This window comes from Polypterus senegalus, chromosome 3, assembly GCF_016835505.1.
Source record: "Polypterus senegalus isolate Bchr_013 chromosome 3, ASM1683550v1, whole genome shotgun sequence".
NCBI lineage: Eukaryota > Metazoa > Chordata > Cladistia > Polypteriformes > Polypteridae > Polypterus > Polypterus senegalus.
The window spans coordinates 187,179,851-187,198,827 of record NC_053156.1 but is presented as its reverse complement, the minus strand read 5'-3'; the positions used below and the strand labels follow the sequence as shown (position 1 = coordinate 187,198,827).

At 36.6% G+C, this 18,977-nt stretch overlaps 1 protein-coding gene across 2 annotated transcripts in view; it reads left to right on the top strand.

Moving 5' to 3' along the window:
- The window catches only part of drc1 (dynein regulatory complex subunit 1 homolog (Chlamydomonas)), a 64,304-nt gene extending 46,003 nt beyond the window's left edge, over nucleotides 1-18,301 (top strand). The window contains exons 10-16 of one of the 2 annotated variants that reach the window (XM_039748309.1): nucleotides 906-1,090; nucleotides 1,296-1,385; nucleotides 8,141-8,227; nucleotides 16,331-16,515; nucleotides 16,665-16,811; nucleotides 17,599-17,701; nucleotides 18,180-18,301. In XM_039748309.1, coding sequence (XP_039604243.1) covers nucleotides 906-1,090; nucleotides 1,296-1,385; nucleotides 8,141-8,227; nucleotides 16,331-16,515; nucleotides 16,665-16,811; nucleotides 17,599-17,701; nucleotides 18,180-18,236 — 854 coding nt within the window. In that variant the 3' untranslated portion in view covers nucleotides 18,237-18,301. The remainder of the gene's footprint in view (nucleotides 1-905; nucleotides 1,091-1,295; nucleotides 1,386-8,140; nucleotides 8,228-16,330; nucleotides 16,516-16,664; nucleotides 16,812-17,598; nucleotides 17,702-18,179) is intronic. The other variant, XM_039748308.1, reaches the window with a different exon arrangement.
- The last annotated feature ends 676 nt before the right edge of the window (nucleotides 18,302-18,977 follow it).

Genomic DNA, 18,977 nt, shown 5'->3' with positions numbered 1-18,977 from the left:
AGCCCTTTCATGACTGTGCTCCTTAGTCCACTATTATTGCACAATTTTTGTTTTTGCTCATTTTAACAAAACTTATTTGGTTTATTGACTGCCATACTCCAAGGTATAAGGTGTTATAGGTGCTGATATTCCACTGTTGGTGGCTGTGGTGTTTGTCTGATCACAAGACTGTTGCTGGGGAGATATTAGGTGGGTAGTGACAATCCTCAGTACACATTTTACACTGTAATGTGTGAAGTTTTATAAGTGTTTTGTGTTCCTGATACAGTCATACCTGTGCCTCTGCACGTAAGTGAACCAAAATTTTAGCTTTATTCGTACAACTAAAAATGATAATTAGAAGCAATAGAAACACTTACCCTTCTGTCCCATAAATGTAATGTACAGTTTGGATAGGACCCCTTTATTCTTTGATTTGGTGCTTTCTGTTATTCATAGGTTGACTGCAGAGACTGCACAACTGAGGCAAACACTTCCCTACTGAACACAGTGTAAACATTTTGTCTTGTGCTAAGAAGCATTTATTAGATTTGTTTCAATGGCTGCTAGCTTTTCTTTTAATATCAACACTTTACATTGTAAAACACAATGGTAATTATACCCAACATAAGTGTTGATGTACAAAATTGTTGGCTATACACCAGATGGTATTAAAGCCATTGTGTCTCCATTGGTTCTAGAAGTACATGATTGGGTTTCAGCTTCTGAATGACTTTCTGCACCTGGTTCAACATTGAAGTAGGACCAATTATTAGGGATAGACATAGAGAACACCTCATTAATCCCATGCCCCTTCCAGCATTCCTAGATCAGTTGTGTCACATGAGGCAGGACAAACCACAGCTCTCTTAACATATGGAAAGAAAGATAATACTTGACCGTTTTTACTGAAAATGTCTCTTCAGAAAAAATAACTGGAGATGAGGAAGGAGTTGAAGAGTCCGTGTCAGCAGGTGCTCAAGGTGAATCACACCAGTCCAAAGAGCAGGGACAACTTGAAGCATCCTATCCTGAGAACCCTGACAATCTGCTCCCTCAGATCTCACCAAAAACTATGAAAAAGCTCCTGGAGATAATGTGTGATGAATGTGTAAGCTAATTTGTTGTCTTTTCTCTTTATAATTGTCTGTTTAAGAGTATTATGCTTCTTCTCTTAGATAAAGGAACTTATTTTTTTGCAATCTTGTTGCTGGTTTCTAATACTAAGGCGGCATAGTATTTATGACTTATCTTGATGTGGTGTGTGCCACAGAGTGAATGGCTTTCATGACTCGTGTATTTCATTTCTTCTCTAGGACTTCCTAGTAGAAAGTAAATTACTTAAATTATTCTCTACCTTGGAGAAGCATGAACAATCCCTAATGAAGCTAGATTCAATTTTCATGGTAAGAATTGAACGTTTCACCCATTGCAAAAGGGGCAATATTTGTACTATTTGTCTTTTACTTATTAGAGCTCTTCATGTCTCTGTTTCATTACATTTACACTTTAAGATGTTTTTCTTTTAGACATTTACTTAATTGGCTCTTCTGTTGATGGATTTCTCTAATACTGTTTCTGTAATAGGAAATTCCTGCATCATTATATTCTGAAATGTCCATGAACATTCTGTACTTCTCAGTAGGTTACGTTTAAGCATGGAACCTCAAGGGGCTTATTTAGCTTGCATTGCTCTGAATGACTAAAATCCTGGTGATTATTACTTTGCTGGATGTTAAAGTAAGGATCTCCTGAGAAGGTTGGCTTATAGCGCCTTTTAGTTATTTCACTGTGGCAGAAATGTAACATGTTTATTTTCACCAACTGATAAATATTCCAAATTGGGCATTATGTGAAAAGCAAAAATTGTATGTGCATTTTTTTTTCCAAGTCATACACTGCTACTCAGTTAAAAAAAAGAGAATAAAATCCTATATTCTACTATTCTGCCTCTTCTTGGCCTTTTGATTAGCTGACTAGTAGTCATAATGTTTATCCAAATTAATCATTCATAGAACCATTGTATATAAGCCCAGCAGTACAGTAAACAAGTTTACAAACTGGCACCTTGTCTAGGGTTACTACGCACCTTGAGTTAAAGGCTGCCAGGATGGATTCTAGCCTCTCGTACCCTGGGCCTGGATTAAGCAAATTTGAAAATGTTATTGATTAATGGATAGAAGGCTTACAGTAGCTTGATGGGAGCCATGATATCTCATAAACATTTTTACAATCTGCTTAGTTTGTATGAGCAATTTGTTGGACCATTAAGTCACAGATGTTTTGATATTGACTATGTTTTAGTATAATTTTTATTAGCTTATCATAATACATTAAATGGTAAAGGTATATTTTTTCTTTTACATTAACTTTTTAAGATATTCCATCAGATGTTCTTAGATATATTTAATAGAATAAAATATTTTGGGTTGTTTTTGTTTAAATGTATTTGAAAGAGTGCTTATTTTGAAATTAACTTGAAACAAATAGGAGCTAGGTGACATATATAACACTTTTATCACTTGTGTGAATTCAACCTGACAGAAAACATTAACATTTGATTCTATAAATTAAAAATTGAATTTAAAACGACTGCAGTAGCAAAAATTTGAAAAGAGTTTTGTCATTGCTGTAATTCTTTTAGTACTACAAAATGCACGGTAAAAGATAATAAAATTAGTTTATTGCTAATCCTGCAAATTTACTTGTGCCAAATTGCTTTCTGTTATGGATACATTATACTGTAGTCTGCTGTATATAATGCATTAATAATTGAAAAGCAGCTTCTTGTAAGGAAAAAACAAAGCTCAAAGAAGGCAGTATGCAATGTGTAAGGCAGCAAAAACAATTTAAAGTGGATGAATTCTTCTGTTAGCCGATGACATGCACAGAAACCACTAAGGTAGAGTATAGAATTATAAAAGCAATTTGCCATAAAAAATAGGAAAGTCTTGCTGATGTTCAGAAGATAATGTAATGGTCTAAGCTTACTCCACTGATTGAAAAACAGCAGCTGTAGTCTGCAGGCTATGACTTTAGGAAGTGTACAAGCAATGCAGCACTGGATGGTCTCAGGTGATTGCTTTCAAGTGAGAAATAACACTGAAAATGTCTTACTATTAGCATATATTCGTACATTAAAAACTGTTACACAAACTTGCTTTCCTCACTTCCATTGCCATTACTGTTACCAGTGCAGTGCCCACACAGTTGAAGTCAGAAGCTTACGTGTACTTAGGGTGATTTTTTTAAAAACACTCTTTATAACCCCTCCACAGATTTTATACTAACAAACTATAAATTTGGCATATTGTTTCAGACGTTTGCTTTGTGTTGGGCAAAAGTAAGTTTTTCCAATAGTATTCACAGACAGAGTGTTTCACTTTTTATTGACTAGGTCACAATTTAAGTGGGTCACAGGTATACTACACTTTGCTAATATTTGGTAGCACTGCCTTTAGATTGTTTAACTTGAGCTAAGCATTTTGGGTAGCCTTCCACAAGCTTCTTACAATAAGTTCCTAGAATTTTGGCCCATTCCTCTTGACAGCATTGCTGTAACTGGGACAAGTTTGTAGGCCTTGTTGCTCGTACATGCTTTTTCAGGTCTGCCCACAAATTTTCAGTTGGATTGAGGTCAGGACTTTGTGATGGCCACTCCAATACCTTGACTTTGTTGTCCTTAAACTGTTTTGACACAACTTTGGAGGTATGCTTGGGGTCCTTGTCCATTTGTGACCGAGTTTCAACATCCTTGCTTAACTCTTCAGATGTTACTGCAGTACATCTACATACATGTTGGAAAAAATTACCTTTGCCCAGCACAAAGCAGATATCCTAAACAGTATGCCAAATTTATACTTTGTTAGTATAAAGTCTGTGGAGGGGTTATAAAGCGAGTTTTAAAGAATTCACCCATAGTGTATATCAAGTTCTGACTTCAACTGTATAATATACATTAGATATCAAAGTCTAAACATGCTTTTTGAAATCTTGTTTATTTCATGTAAAGGCTGAAATCAAAACAAACCACCTCATGGCTTTTTTTTATTAAAAAGATTATACTACTTAAATATTTAAGTGAAATATAAATAGGTTATTTTCAGGAAAATACTTAAAGACATAAATACTTTCAACACCTTAAATTTCAATAAAGACATGTTGACATTTAATATTAACTGTATTGACCTGTACATTCTGGCTGTCTAATTTAAGTTGCTTACATTTAGTCATTGTAATTTCGTCATTATTGAAATACTTTATAATGACATGCAGTTCAGTCTCCTCAAGAGCCCACAACTAATGCAGTATACACAGACCTAGGAAAGTTAACACATAACTTTTTAAAATTAACGTGGCCCGTTTAACACGTTAAAAAATATTGTTGCATCCAGAGCCAGTAATGATGTGATTGCGTCAGGCAGTGCTTTGGTCAGGGTGGCATTTTCATTTACAGGTAAAATTCCATTACCACGAATATCTTTACAACAAAGTATTTTTATGGTCCCGACAGCTTCCCCATATGACATGAGTCTATAGAAATCTCGTTACTACGAAGTACATTCAGCAGATACTTTCATTACAACGAAGTGCACAAAAGACCTTGAAATGCCTGAATGGATCGTCCACAGAGCAGTTAGTTCTGTGGCCGCAGGTCAGTTGTGCGCAACAATCCCCAGACAGGAACATTGTAATATTTCAAAAACATCCATTGGAATTTAACTCATTGTCACCCTCCTATAGAAACGACAGACACGAAAAAACGATAACAGTTCATATTAGAAAAAAAAAAACCTTTTTTACATTTTTGCAGCTCTCGATTGCGGCAAAAAGAAAAAAGACGTTGCCAATGAATTCGGAATTTTGCCATCGACACTGTCAACTTTCTTGAAAGGCCGAGCAAAAAAAGAAGAATCTTGGGTTGCAAATATACGTGAACTGCTGCATTTGAAGACGTCAAAAAAGCAGTTTTTATGTGGTTCATTGATGCTCGTTGAAGAAACATTCCTATTAATGCGGCACTCATTCAAGAAAATGTGAGGTTTGTAAACTCTCTTAGGATCTCCCCCAACTAGACAGCACGCCGAAGAGCGACCTGAAGTGTGATCTCCATGTGTGTACGGGGCAACAGCAGGCTCACAGCTATGCTGCGTCTCTCCACCAAAGTAAAGATCTCGATGGGTGACACAAGGTTAGGAACACATACATTGTAATTGCAGATAACAGGATTACTTGATCACTGATCTGGCCACAAACCTGCCTGACTGCTGTGTCTGTGTATAGCAGAGTGGCAGATCACGCTGCAATAAATAACTGTGCTGTTCCTGTTTCAAGCTGAACAAACCATGTTTTGCTAAAGTACTGAGGCTAAGCCTCGTGTTTTGGGGTGCAAGACAGGGACTTATAGTGCGACCCCGATCTTTTATGATTTTCTTCTGTGGCACTTCACTGAAGCGCTGTGTGCCTGCTGTTGCCCAGCCCCAGCAACGGATAAAGAATGTTCCACAGACGCTGCAATCGCGCTTTGGGACGTACTTCAGTGTGTTGTTCCCATTGGGTGGGGATCCCAAAAGTGTTCAAACATGAAGAAGAAGAAAAAGATGATTCGGCTCCTGATTGATAACTGTGCTGCACACAACATGCTTTCACATTTAGATAATGTTCGCGTTGAATTACTCCCACCCAATTGCACAGCAGTGCTTAAGCCATTGGATTTGGGCATCATTCGTACCCTGAAAGTGTATTATGGCAAGGAAATGGTGAGAAAAATTCTCATCAGCATAACTTAATTAATGCGAAAGAAGCTATTGAAATGATTGGAAATGCCTGGACGCAAGTTAAAGAAAGCACTATAGTAACAAATACAGAATCTCTTTACAACAAAATATTTTTTAGGTCCCTGGGAGTTCGTTGTAACAGAATTTTACCTGTAATTGGTTGTTTTTTTTTTTTTTTACATTACGAACCAATAATAGAAAAAAGTTACGTGTGAACCTAATGAATTACATACACATCCAGTACTGTATTTATATACTACCTTTAAAAGTTTTGAGAAATAAAATTTAAAAGTTTCAAATTACACATGCACTCACAATGCCTTGCCACATGTCAGTACATGGTACTGGTATTCATTTCCTTGATTTATACATACTGACATAGGTGCAGGAGTGTGGGAGGAAGTAGGGTTTAATGTAGTCCTGGAGCAATACTAAGGAAAAGTAGCCAAGGTGAAAATTACAGTTTTTTCTTTTTCATGTCATGCTTCTGTAAGAAGATGGGATCAATTTCATATCACATACGTGCAAAATATGTTTTCTTTGAGTGGCACTAAAACCAAAGTAAGTCTCTAGTACCTCTGTATTTAACGTGCCAGTTTGCCAGGTAGCTTACAATGATAAAAGAAATTCTATGAAGCAGAAGTGTAATGATTATCCCTTCCCATTGTTACAGAATGTTTGCTTATTTATGTGAAGAACTCAACATAACCATCTAAGTCAGGGGTCCTCAATCACGGTCCTGGAGGGCTGCAGTGGCTACAGGTTTTTATTCCAACTAGTTTCCTAATTAGAAAGCAGTCCATGCTGATAATTAAACTTGGTATTGAACTATTTAGCTTGTTAATGCTTGCATTCGTCCAAGAACAGTTTTAATTGTACTGTAGAGTTTCCTTCTGTGAGAACATTATCCATGTGTTTGGTGGACCAGAATAGATTTAAACTTAATGGTCCTTCTAATTCCCCTCTCATTCATTTCCAAACATTTTTTTTTTATCACAGATACTTCATGGTAAGCAAGTTTGCTGGAGAGCTGCTGGTTTATTGGTTATCTGCATCTCATCATTAACTAATGTCTGATTAAGAAAACAGGCAACAATTAAAACTTAAATGCAACTGCTAAAATATAAAATAGGCAATTAATGGTTCTGAATGGTAATAGGCAAGAGAGCTAAAAATTATGGCCAAAAAACGTATTGCTTTAGTAGTAAATAAAAAGGTTCTAATTAAGAAATTGGTTAAAGTGAGAACCTGCAACCATAGCAGACCTCCAGGACTGTAATTGAGGACCTCTGATCTACAAAGTAACTAAAATTTGTCTTTGACGAATAAAAGTGCTAATAAGGTTAAACACCAACCATCATTATCAGCAAGGACTGAGTTCTAATTAGGACACTGGCTAGAATGAAAACCTGTAGCCACTGCATCCCTCCAGGACTGTGATTGAGGACCCCTAAGTAATGCATGGTGTCAGTTTTTAATGTGAGATAGCTGCTACAGAGAACTTTTTTAGTGTGCCAGGAGCAAAGGTGTGTGTAGAGCAATGTTTTCCAGACATTTTTCTGTGGTAGAACACTTTTTGTAACCCAAGGCACACTACAATTCTGCCATCCACAAAAGCATTAAATCTATGCATTTGCTAAAATGTCTGAAGGGGTGGAACTATCAGAGATGCCGGCAAAGAATAAACCAAAAAGGCAGGTCAGAGATTGCTGTTTGCAGACACAGCTCTTAGTGAGTGCTTTGGATACATTTTCCCAAATGCTTCGTCCCTTTGCCCACTCATATACAGGGTTCTGAGTAGATTTCACTACACACTACTGTAGTTGAAAAACACTTGTTCAGAGTATAATTATAAAATCGTTTATTAACAATTGAGGATTGCATTTGTGGAGTTTTAACACAAGTTTTAATTTATGACCATTTAAGACTGGGGTCCTAAATCAGTCCTGGAGGGCCGTAGTGGCTGCAGGTTTTTATTCAAACTAGTTTCCTAATTGGAAAGCAGTCCATGCTGATAATGAAATTTGGTATTGAACTATTTGGCTTGTTAGTGCTTGCATTCATCCAATAGCAATTTTAATTGTACTGTAGAGTTTCCTTCCATTAGAACATTATCCATGTGTTTTTGGACCAGAATAGATTTAAACTTAATGGTCCTTCCAATTCCCTTCTCATTCATTTCTAAACATTTTTTTATGACAGATACTTTATGGTAAGTACATGAGCTGGAAAGCTGCTGGTTTATTGGTTATCTGAATCTCTTTTCATCTCCATGCAATTATGAGATGAATTAGTTAATTTTTTTTAATCAATTCCAAACAAAAATATATATCTTTAGCACACCAAAGGATACATTATGAAAATCTTGTTCTTTTTTGTTTGAGGCACTGGGGGTTGAAAATGAGGCAGATGTATACAAACTGGCTGATTTCTTGATCAAATATAGTGAGCAACAGATTGCAGAGAACAAGGTATGTTATTATTATTACTATTTATTTATCAGGTATCAGTTTGTGCTTAGGGGGTAAAGCATTACAGGATGGAGTGGATGGTGATCGAATGGTTGGCTTATAATGATATATATGTGTAATTACAGTTTTTCCTCCATATTTTCAGACCTGCTATGTCAGACTGAAATTTACAACTGTAGCTTTTAACCTCTTTAACACTGCTTTGCACATAAACATTTTTTAAGAATAAGCCAGGACCACTACATTGGAGCTGATATATTGAACAATGCCACATCTGATTAACCTATTTATGTTGGAATCAGTGGTGGCAATATTTGCAAAGGCATTAATGACTTTTAAGGTAGAATTTAAAAGTGCATGTGCTTTAACTGTAAAAAAAATAAATAAATAATAATAATATGTTGTGTAACAGAAGGACACCTTCTTATGTTATTTCACAGCCATCTTAATACTGAGGGGCAAAGTACATAGAAGGGCATGTGTTTATTTTAACCCCAAAAAAGCACACACACTCACACAGAACCCAATGTCCAATGGAAAAGACAAAGTTAAATAAAGCCTCATTGGAAATAGCTATGATAGATCAAGACTCTCTATTTATCAGTGAAAGTGGCTCAACTCTGCGGTGGGCTGGCGCCCTGCCCGGGGTTTGTTTCCTGCTTTGCGCCCTCTGTTGGCTGGGATTGGCTCCAGCAGACCCCCGTGACCCCATAGTTAGGATATAGCGGGTTGGATAATGGATGGATGGATGGATGGAAGTGACTCAACTCCTTGTTTACTTTACTATTACTACATGACCACTCTCTGGACTGTCTTCCTCTCACAAATGATGCATTGTTCTCGCTTGTCTCACAAGTTTGGCCAGGTAGTTCCTCTAGGCTGAAGTGGCTTTAAGCTCTCTCTGTGATCATTTGTCTAGACAAACACATGATCACTTGGTGGTTGTTTAGCTATAGGTAAACCAGTATGGAGCTTCCTTTAGTAACTACAAATTTGCTTGCACCCTTAAACCCTAAATAGGCGATAAACAGATAGGTTTCTGTGGTAGCTTCTCTATACCAATTATTTAAAAGGACAATGTGGTCCTGCTGAGACCAGTCATGGAATTTATACCACCTTTTAATAGCTGGGGAGGAAATACTGGTCTCTTTCCAGTTCTCCCTTGCCTCACTTTTAATAGTTCAGCATGGTGATCTCAGACTACTTCAAATTAGAATGTGGTACCTGTCAAGGGTGTCCTTTATCACTATTGCCCATTGCAATCACCATTGGCCATAAATTTTCCAATTACATTACAGATAAAGGGGATTATCAGAGAAGGACTTGAACAGAATATATTACTATATGCAGATGACATAGTACTTTATATATCAGACCTACCAACATCTTTACCATTAGTCTTTAATGCACTAGCAAAATTTTAAAAGATAACTGTACTCAAAATCAGTTTGAATAAAATTATGCTTTTTCCAGTGAACTCTCTAGTACCCAGTAATAAACTGGACATCTACCTATTTTCATTATATCAAAACAATTTAAATATCTAGGAGTAAAAATCACAAATAAATATAAAAATGTTTTTCAACAGTTTTCCTAAGCTGCTGCTTCTATTTCAGAGCAGCCCTATATACATTAATAAATCATTCTTTAAGAAACTAGACTTTATTATAACATAATTTATCTGGAATTTGAGATGTACACACATTCAAAAGGCGATTCTACAAAGACCTAAAGCAGAAGGTGGCATGGCACTACCTAACTTTCAGCTCTATTCTTGAGCACCAAATATGCAAGCTATAAAGACCTGGGGCCTCATGCATGACGCCGTGTGTAGAATTCACACTAAAACATGGCGTACGGACAAAAGCGGAAATGTTCGTACACACAAAAAAAATCCAGATGCATAAATCTGTGCATTCGCCAACTTCCACGTTGTTCACCTCCATATATCCCTGTCAGCTCTGAAAAGTAATGCACGTGCACGTGCCTGCTATCGTGCCCCATCTCCTCCCAGAATTACACCTCTTTGAATATGCAAATCAATATAAATAGCCCTTAAGCTCAGCATTCTGTGAAAAGTCAATGACAAAAGCATGGGGGGAAATAGAAGAATTTCAGTGAATACCAAGTGGAGGCAAGGAAAAACATACTATTTGTTGGTTTAAACAGTGGTATAAACAACAAAAGGAAGTTGATTGAGTGACATAGAGTGTCAGGGAAACTCGAAAGCTCAAGTTCACAATGTCACCCAGTGCCCGAAATAAAACAGAAGTTGTCAGATATCAAAGTTGCCGTAAAAAGGCGAGTCGTAGCTCACCGTCTGAGTGTCATATGAAAGCTTATTAGGGTACAGAGAAAAAAAAAAAATAGTGACACAGTGGGGGAAAAAAGCTTGAAATGTCAACTTTAACCTCAAAATTTCCACTTTAATCACATAGTTTATTTTGTCATTAAAGTAGAACATCATAAACTTTATCTTAAATTCGTTTAATTTACTAGTTTCTCAAATCCCATTGTAACTAAAGTAGCACATTAAATGGTTTGTTTTTTATTTGTTCTTATATATGCTCTATGTGTGGTTCTTAAAGGGGCATTCTCTTCTTCCGACAGGACACAGAATCCATTACATTCGTGATATTACAGCTCTCTGAATAATTTAAATACTAAGATGTATACTTGATATCATTTTCATGATGGTAGAAATTAAAGCATGTATTAAACATGGGAACACGGTAGTGCAGTGATTGTTCATGCCTTATGCAAGATGCTTGCTGCACTGTGCGCGACCTTCAATGAAATAATTTATTGTAGCAGTACTGTCTCTTTCAAACGTACTAACCCCCAATTCCTGTCCTTCCTTTTCTTTCTCCAAATACCCAATTGCCACACTATCAGCTCTGTAATGGATGTTAAGCCATCTGTAAGCTGAGAACACCGATTCTTCAAAACTTTTAAGGAACATTAAAATATCTTCATAGTACATGTTTAATTATTCTGTCCATCTATTCTTCCAGTGTCGCACCAGCCCCATCAAGAATACAGCGCGAGGCAGGAATCAATCCCCAAATGGGCGCCAGCTTATCGCTAGCACTGCGACACCGTGTCCTCGCATGTTTAATTATTAACAATATAGATTATTTAAATGAAGTCAAAGTTTTATCTATATAATATAATAAACATATTTTGCTGCATTTCATCATAAAAATGATATTGTCATCATATGTAAATGCGCACTTTATAAAGTGGTGCAGGTTGTGCAATATTATAACTGTATTGCAAGTTTACAGTGAGGTAATTGTACTTATAAGTACAAACAGTTCTACAAGGAACACTTGATGGACTGATTGATTGCGTTTATAGTTCTTTGGATGAAACTGTTTCTGAACCGTGAGGTCAGTACAGGAAAGGCTGTGAAGCATTTGCCATATGAGAGCAGTTTAAATATGCAGCATGGCTGAGGCAGTGTGTGCTAGATGCTGTATACCAATAATTCTCTTTCCGATCAGCTGCTGTAGAGCTGTGATTCCCCACTCAGATAAAGTGATATAAGTACTCCAAGTGGTGCAGTGAGACTAATATGGAAAAAGATGATCTGCTGTGGCAACCTCTAATGGGAACAGCTGAAAGAAGAAGAAGGTGCAGTAAGAGTAACAACGCTAAAGCAGCTATGGTATTTGGAATAGTTTGGCCATTCCGTGGACCATTGCAATGTTACAGGTTAATTACAATCAGATGCCTTAAACTAATAAATAATATGTGTTTAATTTCAGTGTATATGATAAAGCCGTGTCAGGGATGTGGACCAAAAAAAAGCAAGGGAAAGTACACTGGAACAAAAGCAATGCTTTGACACTGGGTGCCGCCAGTTTGCAAACCAAGCAGAGAACTAGCGTTCTTACGCCAGGGTTTGAGCTACTGTAAAAATATATGTGGCTTTACGCCAAGTTTAGGTTTTATACAACGCGATTTGAGCGTGGAAACGGGAGTACGCAACAATTCTCTGCGTACGCACCGTTTAAACATGAAGCCCCTGGAAATTGTCCATCAATCATTCAGAATTTGGAACCAATGCAGGATGCACTTCAAGACAGAGAACCTTTTATCTTTAGATCCCCTACACAATAATCACCTTTTTTAACCCTCTGAAACATATATAATATTTAGAATTTCGAAAATGTATAGAATTTAAATGCTTATAGAACTATATACAGATAATGATTTTGCAACTTTTGAAAAATTAAGTTTCAAAGTTAACTACCCATCAACACAATTTTTTTTCACTACTTTCAAAGAAGAACTGTTGCTAAAAGAATCCTACCCAATTTTCTACACTTACCATTCTGGTCTAGATGAAATGTTGATCAGTCTTGAAGACTCACATAACATCTCAATAATACAGTGGTGTGAAAAACTATTTGCCCCCTTCCTGATTTCTTATTCTTTTGCATGATTGTCACACAAAATGTTTCTGATCATCAAACACATTTAACCATTAGTCAAATATAACACAAGTAAACACAAAATGCAGTTTTTAAACGATGGTTTTTATTATTTAGGGAGAAAAAAAAATCCAAACCTACATGGCCCTGTGTGAAAAAATTAATTGCCCCCTTGTTAAAAAATAACCTAACTGTGGTGTATCACACCTGAGTTCAATTTCCGTAGCCACCCCCAGGCCTGATTACTGCCACACCTGTTTCAATCAAGAAATCACTTAAATAGGAGCTGCCTGACACAGAGAAGTAGACCAAAAGCACCTCAAAAGCTAGACATCATGCCAAGATCCAAAGAAATTCAGGAACAAATGAGAACAGAAGTAATTGAGATCTATCAGTCTGGTAAAGGTTATAAAGCCATTTCTAAAGCTTTGGGACTCCAGCGAACCACAGTGAGAGCCATTATCCACAAGTGGCAAAAACATGGAACAGTGGTGAACCTTCCCAGGAGTGGCCGGCCGACCAAAATTACCCCAAGAGCGCAGAGACGACTCATCCGAGAGGTCACAAAAGACCCCAGGACAACGTCTAAAGAACTGCAGGCCTCACTTGCCTCAATCAAGGTCAGTGTTCACGACTCCACCATAAGAAAGAGACTTGGCAAAAACGGCCTGCATGGCAGATTTCCAAGACGCAAACCACTGTTAAGCAAAAAAAACATTAGGGCTTGTCTCAATTTTGCTAAGAAACATCTCAATGATTGCCAAGACTTTTGGGAAAATACCTTGTGGACTGATGACAAAAGTTGAACTTTTTGGAAGGCAAATGTCCCGTTACATCTGGCGTAAAAGGAACACAGCATTTCAGAAAAAGAACATCATACCAACAGTAAAATATGGTGGTGGTAGTGTGATGGTCTGGGGTTGTTTTGCTGCTTCTGGACCTGGAAGGCTTGCTGTGATTGATGGAACCATGAATTCTACTGTCTACCAAAAAATCCTGAAGGAGAATGTCCGGCCATCTGTTCGTCAACTCAAGCTGAAGCGATCTTGGGTGCTGCAACAGGACAATGACCCAAAACACACCAGCAAATCCACCTCTGAATGGCTGAAGAAAAACAAAATGAAGACTTTGGAGTGGCCTAGTCAAAGTCCTGACCTGAATCCAATTGAGATGCTATGGCATGACCTTAAAAAGGCGGTTCATGCTAGAAAACCCTCAAATAAAGCTGAATTACAATTCTGCAAAGATGAGTGGGCCAAAATTCCTCCAGAGCGCTGTAAAAGACTCATTGCAAGTTATCGCAAACGCTTGATTGCAGTTATTGCTGCTAAGGGTGGCCCAACCAGTTATTAGGTTAAGGGGGCAATTACTTTTTCACACAGGGCCATGTAGGTTTGGATTTTTTTTTCTCCCTAAATAATAAAACCATCATTTAAAAACTGCATTTTGTGTTTACTTGTGTTATATTTGACTAATGGTTAAATGTGTTTGATGATCAGAAACATTTTGTGTGACAAACATGCAAAAGAATAAGAAATCAGGAAGGGGGCAAATAGTTTTTCACACCACTGTATATGAAAACATCTCAAATAATCTTCCTTTGAAAGATCCTAGGGTATGATGGGAAAAGGATCTATCAATTAATATTTCAGAAAAGGATTGGAAGGCAGCCATACATAGAAAACACTAGCTGCATATGCACAAAGCATTCAGTATCTTAAAATCTTTCATCAATCACATTTATCTTGTTTAAAGTTGTCCAAAATGTTTCCATGGCAAGATCCAACTTGCAAGCATTGTCAACTAGCTCCAGCATCTAGGTCACATGTATTGAGAGTACATTTTGGACAAAAATATTTGAATGCCTATCAGACAGCCATGGTGTCACAATCACTCCTAACTTACTATCAGCTATATTTGGGGTACTCCCAGATGGGCTTAAAGTGGAGAAGGACAAATTGACTGCAGTTAACTGCCTGTACCTCACTAATTTTATTACTGAGCTGGTAATTATTATTTGAACTTGGTAAAAATTAAATTCTTGCTTCAAGGATCTGTTCAATTTTTTTTATAATATGGTAAGAGTTAATTAATACAATTTTAGAATAAACATTTATATCTGCGAAAAAGGATATCTTCCCAATTTTTTTCCCCAAATATTTTTGCCCAAGCTCTTGTCTCTTCTCTCTCTCAGGTAGAGGATGAAGTCTGCTTTTTAGGTTTTGCCTTTTTCTGTTTATTTTTTTGTTCCCGCTTTCTTTTTTAACTTTCTGATGTTTGTCACTTGTTAGTAGTCTTGCTCTCCCTTTCTTAATAAAATGTCAGCAGCTTCAGAGAATATTGCACCATTCCACCTACAACACTACAGTACTTAACACTGTTTTGCACTGGGGTTCCTGACGGTCTGGTTATCATACACCAGTTGGTATTCTCTGTGTTTTTGGAGATTTCTGTAGAACTTTACTCTGCCCTCACTCATCCCATTGTTTTTCCTGGCAAGTTCTTGGTTGACGGTGGTATTACTTTGATGACATGATTGATTCTGTATTATTTCTGAAAAGAAAAAAAAAACACTCTGGACAGAACAAGTTTAATTCCAAACATACCTTTAATTTTGGTAATGTGTTCAAAATATCATAAATGTCAAGATTTGAAATTTCTCATATTTCTACTTTCAATTGCACCTCTTGGCATCTTGCTGCATGTATCTACAATTCTTTGTGTGCTTCTTCACATGTCTGAAAAATGTACTGTTTACTAACAGCCTCCATCTGATAACCCTATGTTGTAGCCAAGGAACTGATTTTAAAGCAAAAGCAGGCCTTCACCTCAGTTACTCATTTCATAATTTAAAAAGTTTCTCTAATATCACTTCTCAAAATCCATTGTTAGTCCCGCCAATGGACATACCCAAGCCCAGAATAACTTTGGTGAAGTCCTAGGACCACAAAGCAACTTTTTTCATGATCGTTGTGAACATTAGCTGCCCTCTAGGGATCTAGAAGGTAATGGCCAACATTATGTCAGTCCTCTATAGCATCACTCGATCTTTCTCTTTTTCTTTAAGGCATTTTTTAGATCGATTGGCCTCAGTTAGCTTGGAGGAACGTAATACTGTATGTTTCCAAGCAGGCCACAACTCTTCTCTCCTCTGTGCCCAGCTCTTACATTGTATCTGGTATGTTTATAGGATTTACTGCTGGCCTCCATACACTGTCTTGGGTAAATGTTGTTAAATCCATTAATTAATTTGCTTTTTGGCCCCTTAAGCACCTCGCTAACGTCTCAGGATAATTTAGTTTTTCTTTATAGTTTATGCAAGTACTGACAGTAGGTAACAATCACAATGTGAAATAAGTGATTTTTTCGTAACCAGTTTTAGGATTTATGATAGTACAATGGTCACTTTTGATGACCTACAATTTAAAGCCCTGGATTTTATTGAGACAGCGAGCTGTTACTTTGAGGTACTTGAATGTTATTTTTTAGTTTAGTCACTTCATATGCATAAAATCTTAATCAGATTTCCTACAGCAATGGGAATCAGTAACTGGTATGCTGTGTAAGCAGCTGCTGTTTATGGACATTGCTGCTTCAGGAGCAGGTTATGTAAGTTTGTGTAGGGGCGTAACTGCTGCACATATTTTTCTGAAATGTTCTTTAGAAGGAAGATGAAGAAGATGGACAAATCGATGAGGGAAAATCCCAATCATATGTTAGCATCTCTTCGGTAGAAGCAGCTGAAGGGTCTTCATCAATGATAGAAAGGTCCACAACTACTGATCTTATTCATCCTAATGATGTGCTGAAAGCTCTGAAAGTCTACACAGAACACTACTGCAAACCCAGGTATGTAACAAAGCAAAGACTGTGGATTCCTCATTAAAAAGTAATGGCTATAAACTGTACAAAACTGTGAATTTGCAATCCCTATATTTGGACTAAAAATCATATGTCGTACAGATGGTAATATAATGCACATGTATATATACACACAGGGAAAAACATCCACTCCCAAGTTTCATAAACTACGAAGAACGTGATGATTCTGAAGATGCTGCCTTCTGGGAAGCCATGGCCAATGTGATTCCAGAATCCACGCAGAGAGTGTGGAGTGCTTTGGAGACAGAGCTAGAAAAATACTAGTTAGTACTGCATTCCTTCTTATTTCTTAAATTTGTTAAAGAAAAAAGTTGCTGGAACCTCAAAAAATAAAATATCAATTGAATTTATTTATATTGTTTTATTGAACCCTTATAAGTTTTTGTGCTTCAGTTTGATCTTTTTAAGTACAAAACATATTGATCATGCAGTCCTATATTAATCACATTTATCATGTTTAAGTTTTACACTGATATAAAATGAACATTTTAAGATAATAAGGTACACAGTGGATATGCCATGTCTATATTGTAGTAATATAGATTCTGATAATGAATACAAAATGTTAGTGCATCCAACAATTTTTTTTTTTTTATAATGTGAGAGTATCATAGAGAAATAACAAATTCCGTACAAAATTACTTTACCTACAATTTCAGTTATTACAGCTCCATTTATAACTTGTTTATTGCTTTACTCTCTCTTAATTTCAACAAAAATATTTTACAAGTGACAAGGTGGCACATTGTCACATTGATCTGCTGCACAGATTCAATGTCTGTTTTTAGATCCTGGGCTCAGTGGCTTTCTGTGTGGAGGTTGCCTGTTCTCCCTGTGCCTGCACAGGCTTTCTTCACACAGCCAAAGAAAAAACATGTGTTAGTTTAACTGTCAATGGCCCTGTCTGAAATTAGCCTTTGACAGAGTAGTACCTCATCTGGGTGTGCTAAATCTGTCAGGATAGGGTTTAGGGATTTTTTTTCTATTACACAAATAGGGATATTTCACCAGTATAATGTTTGGGTGACTTGGTCATTTCTTCTTTGACAGCAAAATACTAACAGAAAGGTCAGACTTGATAACTGAGACAGAAGGCCTGAAGCAGCAAAACACAGAGCTCCGAATGCTTCTGCACCAGTATATCAACTCAAGGGTAAGAATATATTGTATATATTTGTAACAGCTATTACACGTACAAATGCTTTGCTGCTTTAGCCACTTTATTTGAGAGTGAACTGCACAGAACTTTGTTTTAAATGAAACTCATTGAATCGTCACAGCTTCAGAATTTCCCATGGTCAGCAATGGAAATATTAAGATCAATAGTTAATCTTCAGAAGACTTCAAAAACACTCTCTGTATTGAACTTTGTTGAGGTGCAGAGAGCTTTACGTGAGATTTCTGGCTTTAAACATTTTAATTCAAATCTAATAAATAAAAATTAAAATGTAAGAATTTCATTAATCCAGGAAAGTTTTCAGAGATGTTAACACCATCACTACTTGCAAAACAACATGATTTTCAAAATAAATAGTGTATGAAAAATTGTCCTTCCACACTCACTCAGCCCATTGTGGGTTTGGTTGACACTTTCAACAGTAACCATTAATTCAGTTCTTCTTTCTTCACAGGTAAATGCTGAACTGGAGATTCCACCCACGCAAGTAATGCAGATTGACCAACGTTAAAAATAAAAAAACAAAAAAACAGTATGTTCCATGTAGTGAATTTTATTTCTAAATTTATTTAATTAAATTTAACTAAATAAAGAACCATTTTAAATGTCTTAGCATTACTCATTATTAGCAATAATAGATTATTTACATTTTTACTGTGCAGTGTCTAAAAAAATCCTTTTGTGCACAATTAAAGACTGCAGATAAAATATCAATGTATAGAAAAAAGTTGAAACATAGCAGCCAAGAATCAATTAATAAATTGTTGGCCAGAGATTAAATAAAGCCATTTTTAAGTGCAGTTCCATAAATTGTGAGAGGCACCTCTTGTGAGAGCCCTATCCTTCTCTCTGTCTGTCCACAGGAAACAACTCTGCCCTGGGTGGATTGATTTGTAAAACGTATTCTTCAAAGAAATTTTCAGTGACAGTTCAATTTACGTTGAGATATCCTGAACAGAGCATACTGTACAAAGTTTTGAAATGTCATAATCTACCATTGAAAAACACTGGTGAACCTACAAACTCATTTGAATTTAAACATAGGCATAATCAGTATAACTTCAGCTATGAATTAGTTTACTCTTTCAGTTTTACTTTGACAGTTACAGTAACTTGTATATTTTGTATGTAGAACCCACAAATTGATTATGTGGTCCCCTTTCACTTTCATTACATTCATCACTCATTTGGTACTGATTTGGTCTGCTGATTAATTCCAACACCGCCTCATGGCGGTTCATTCCCTTTTGTC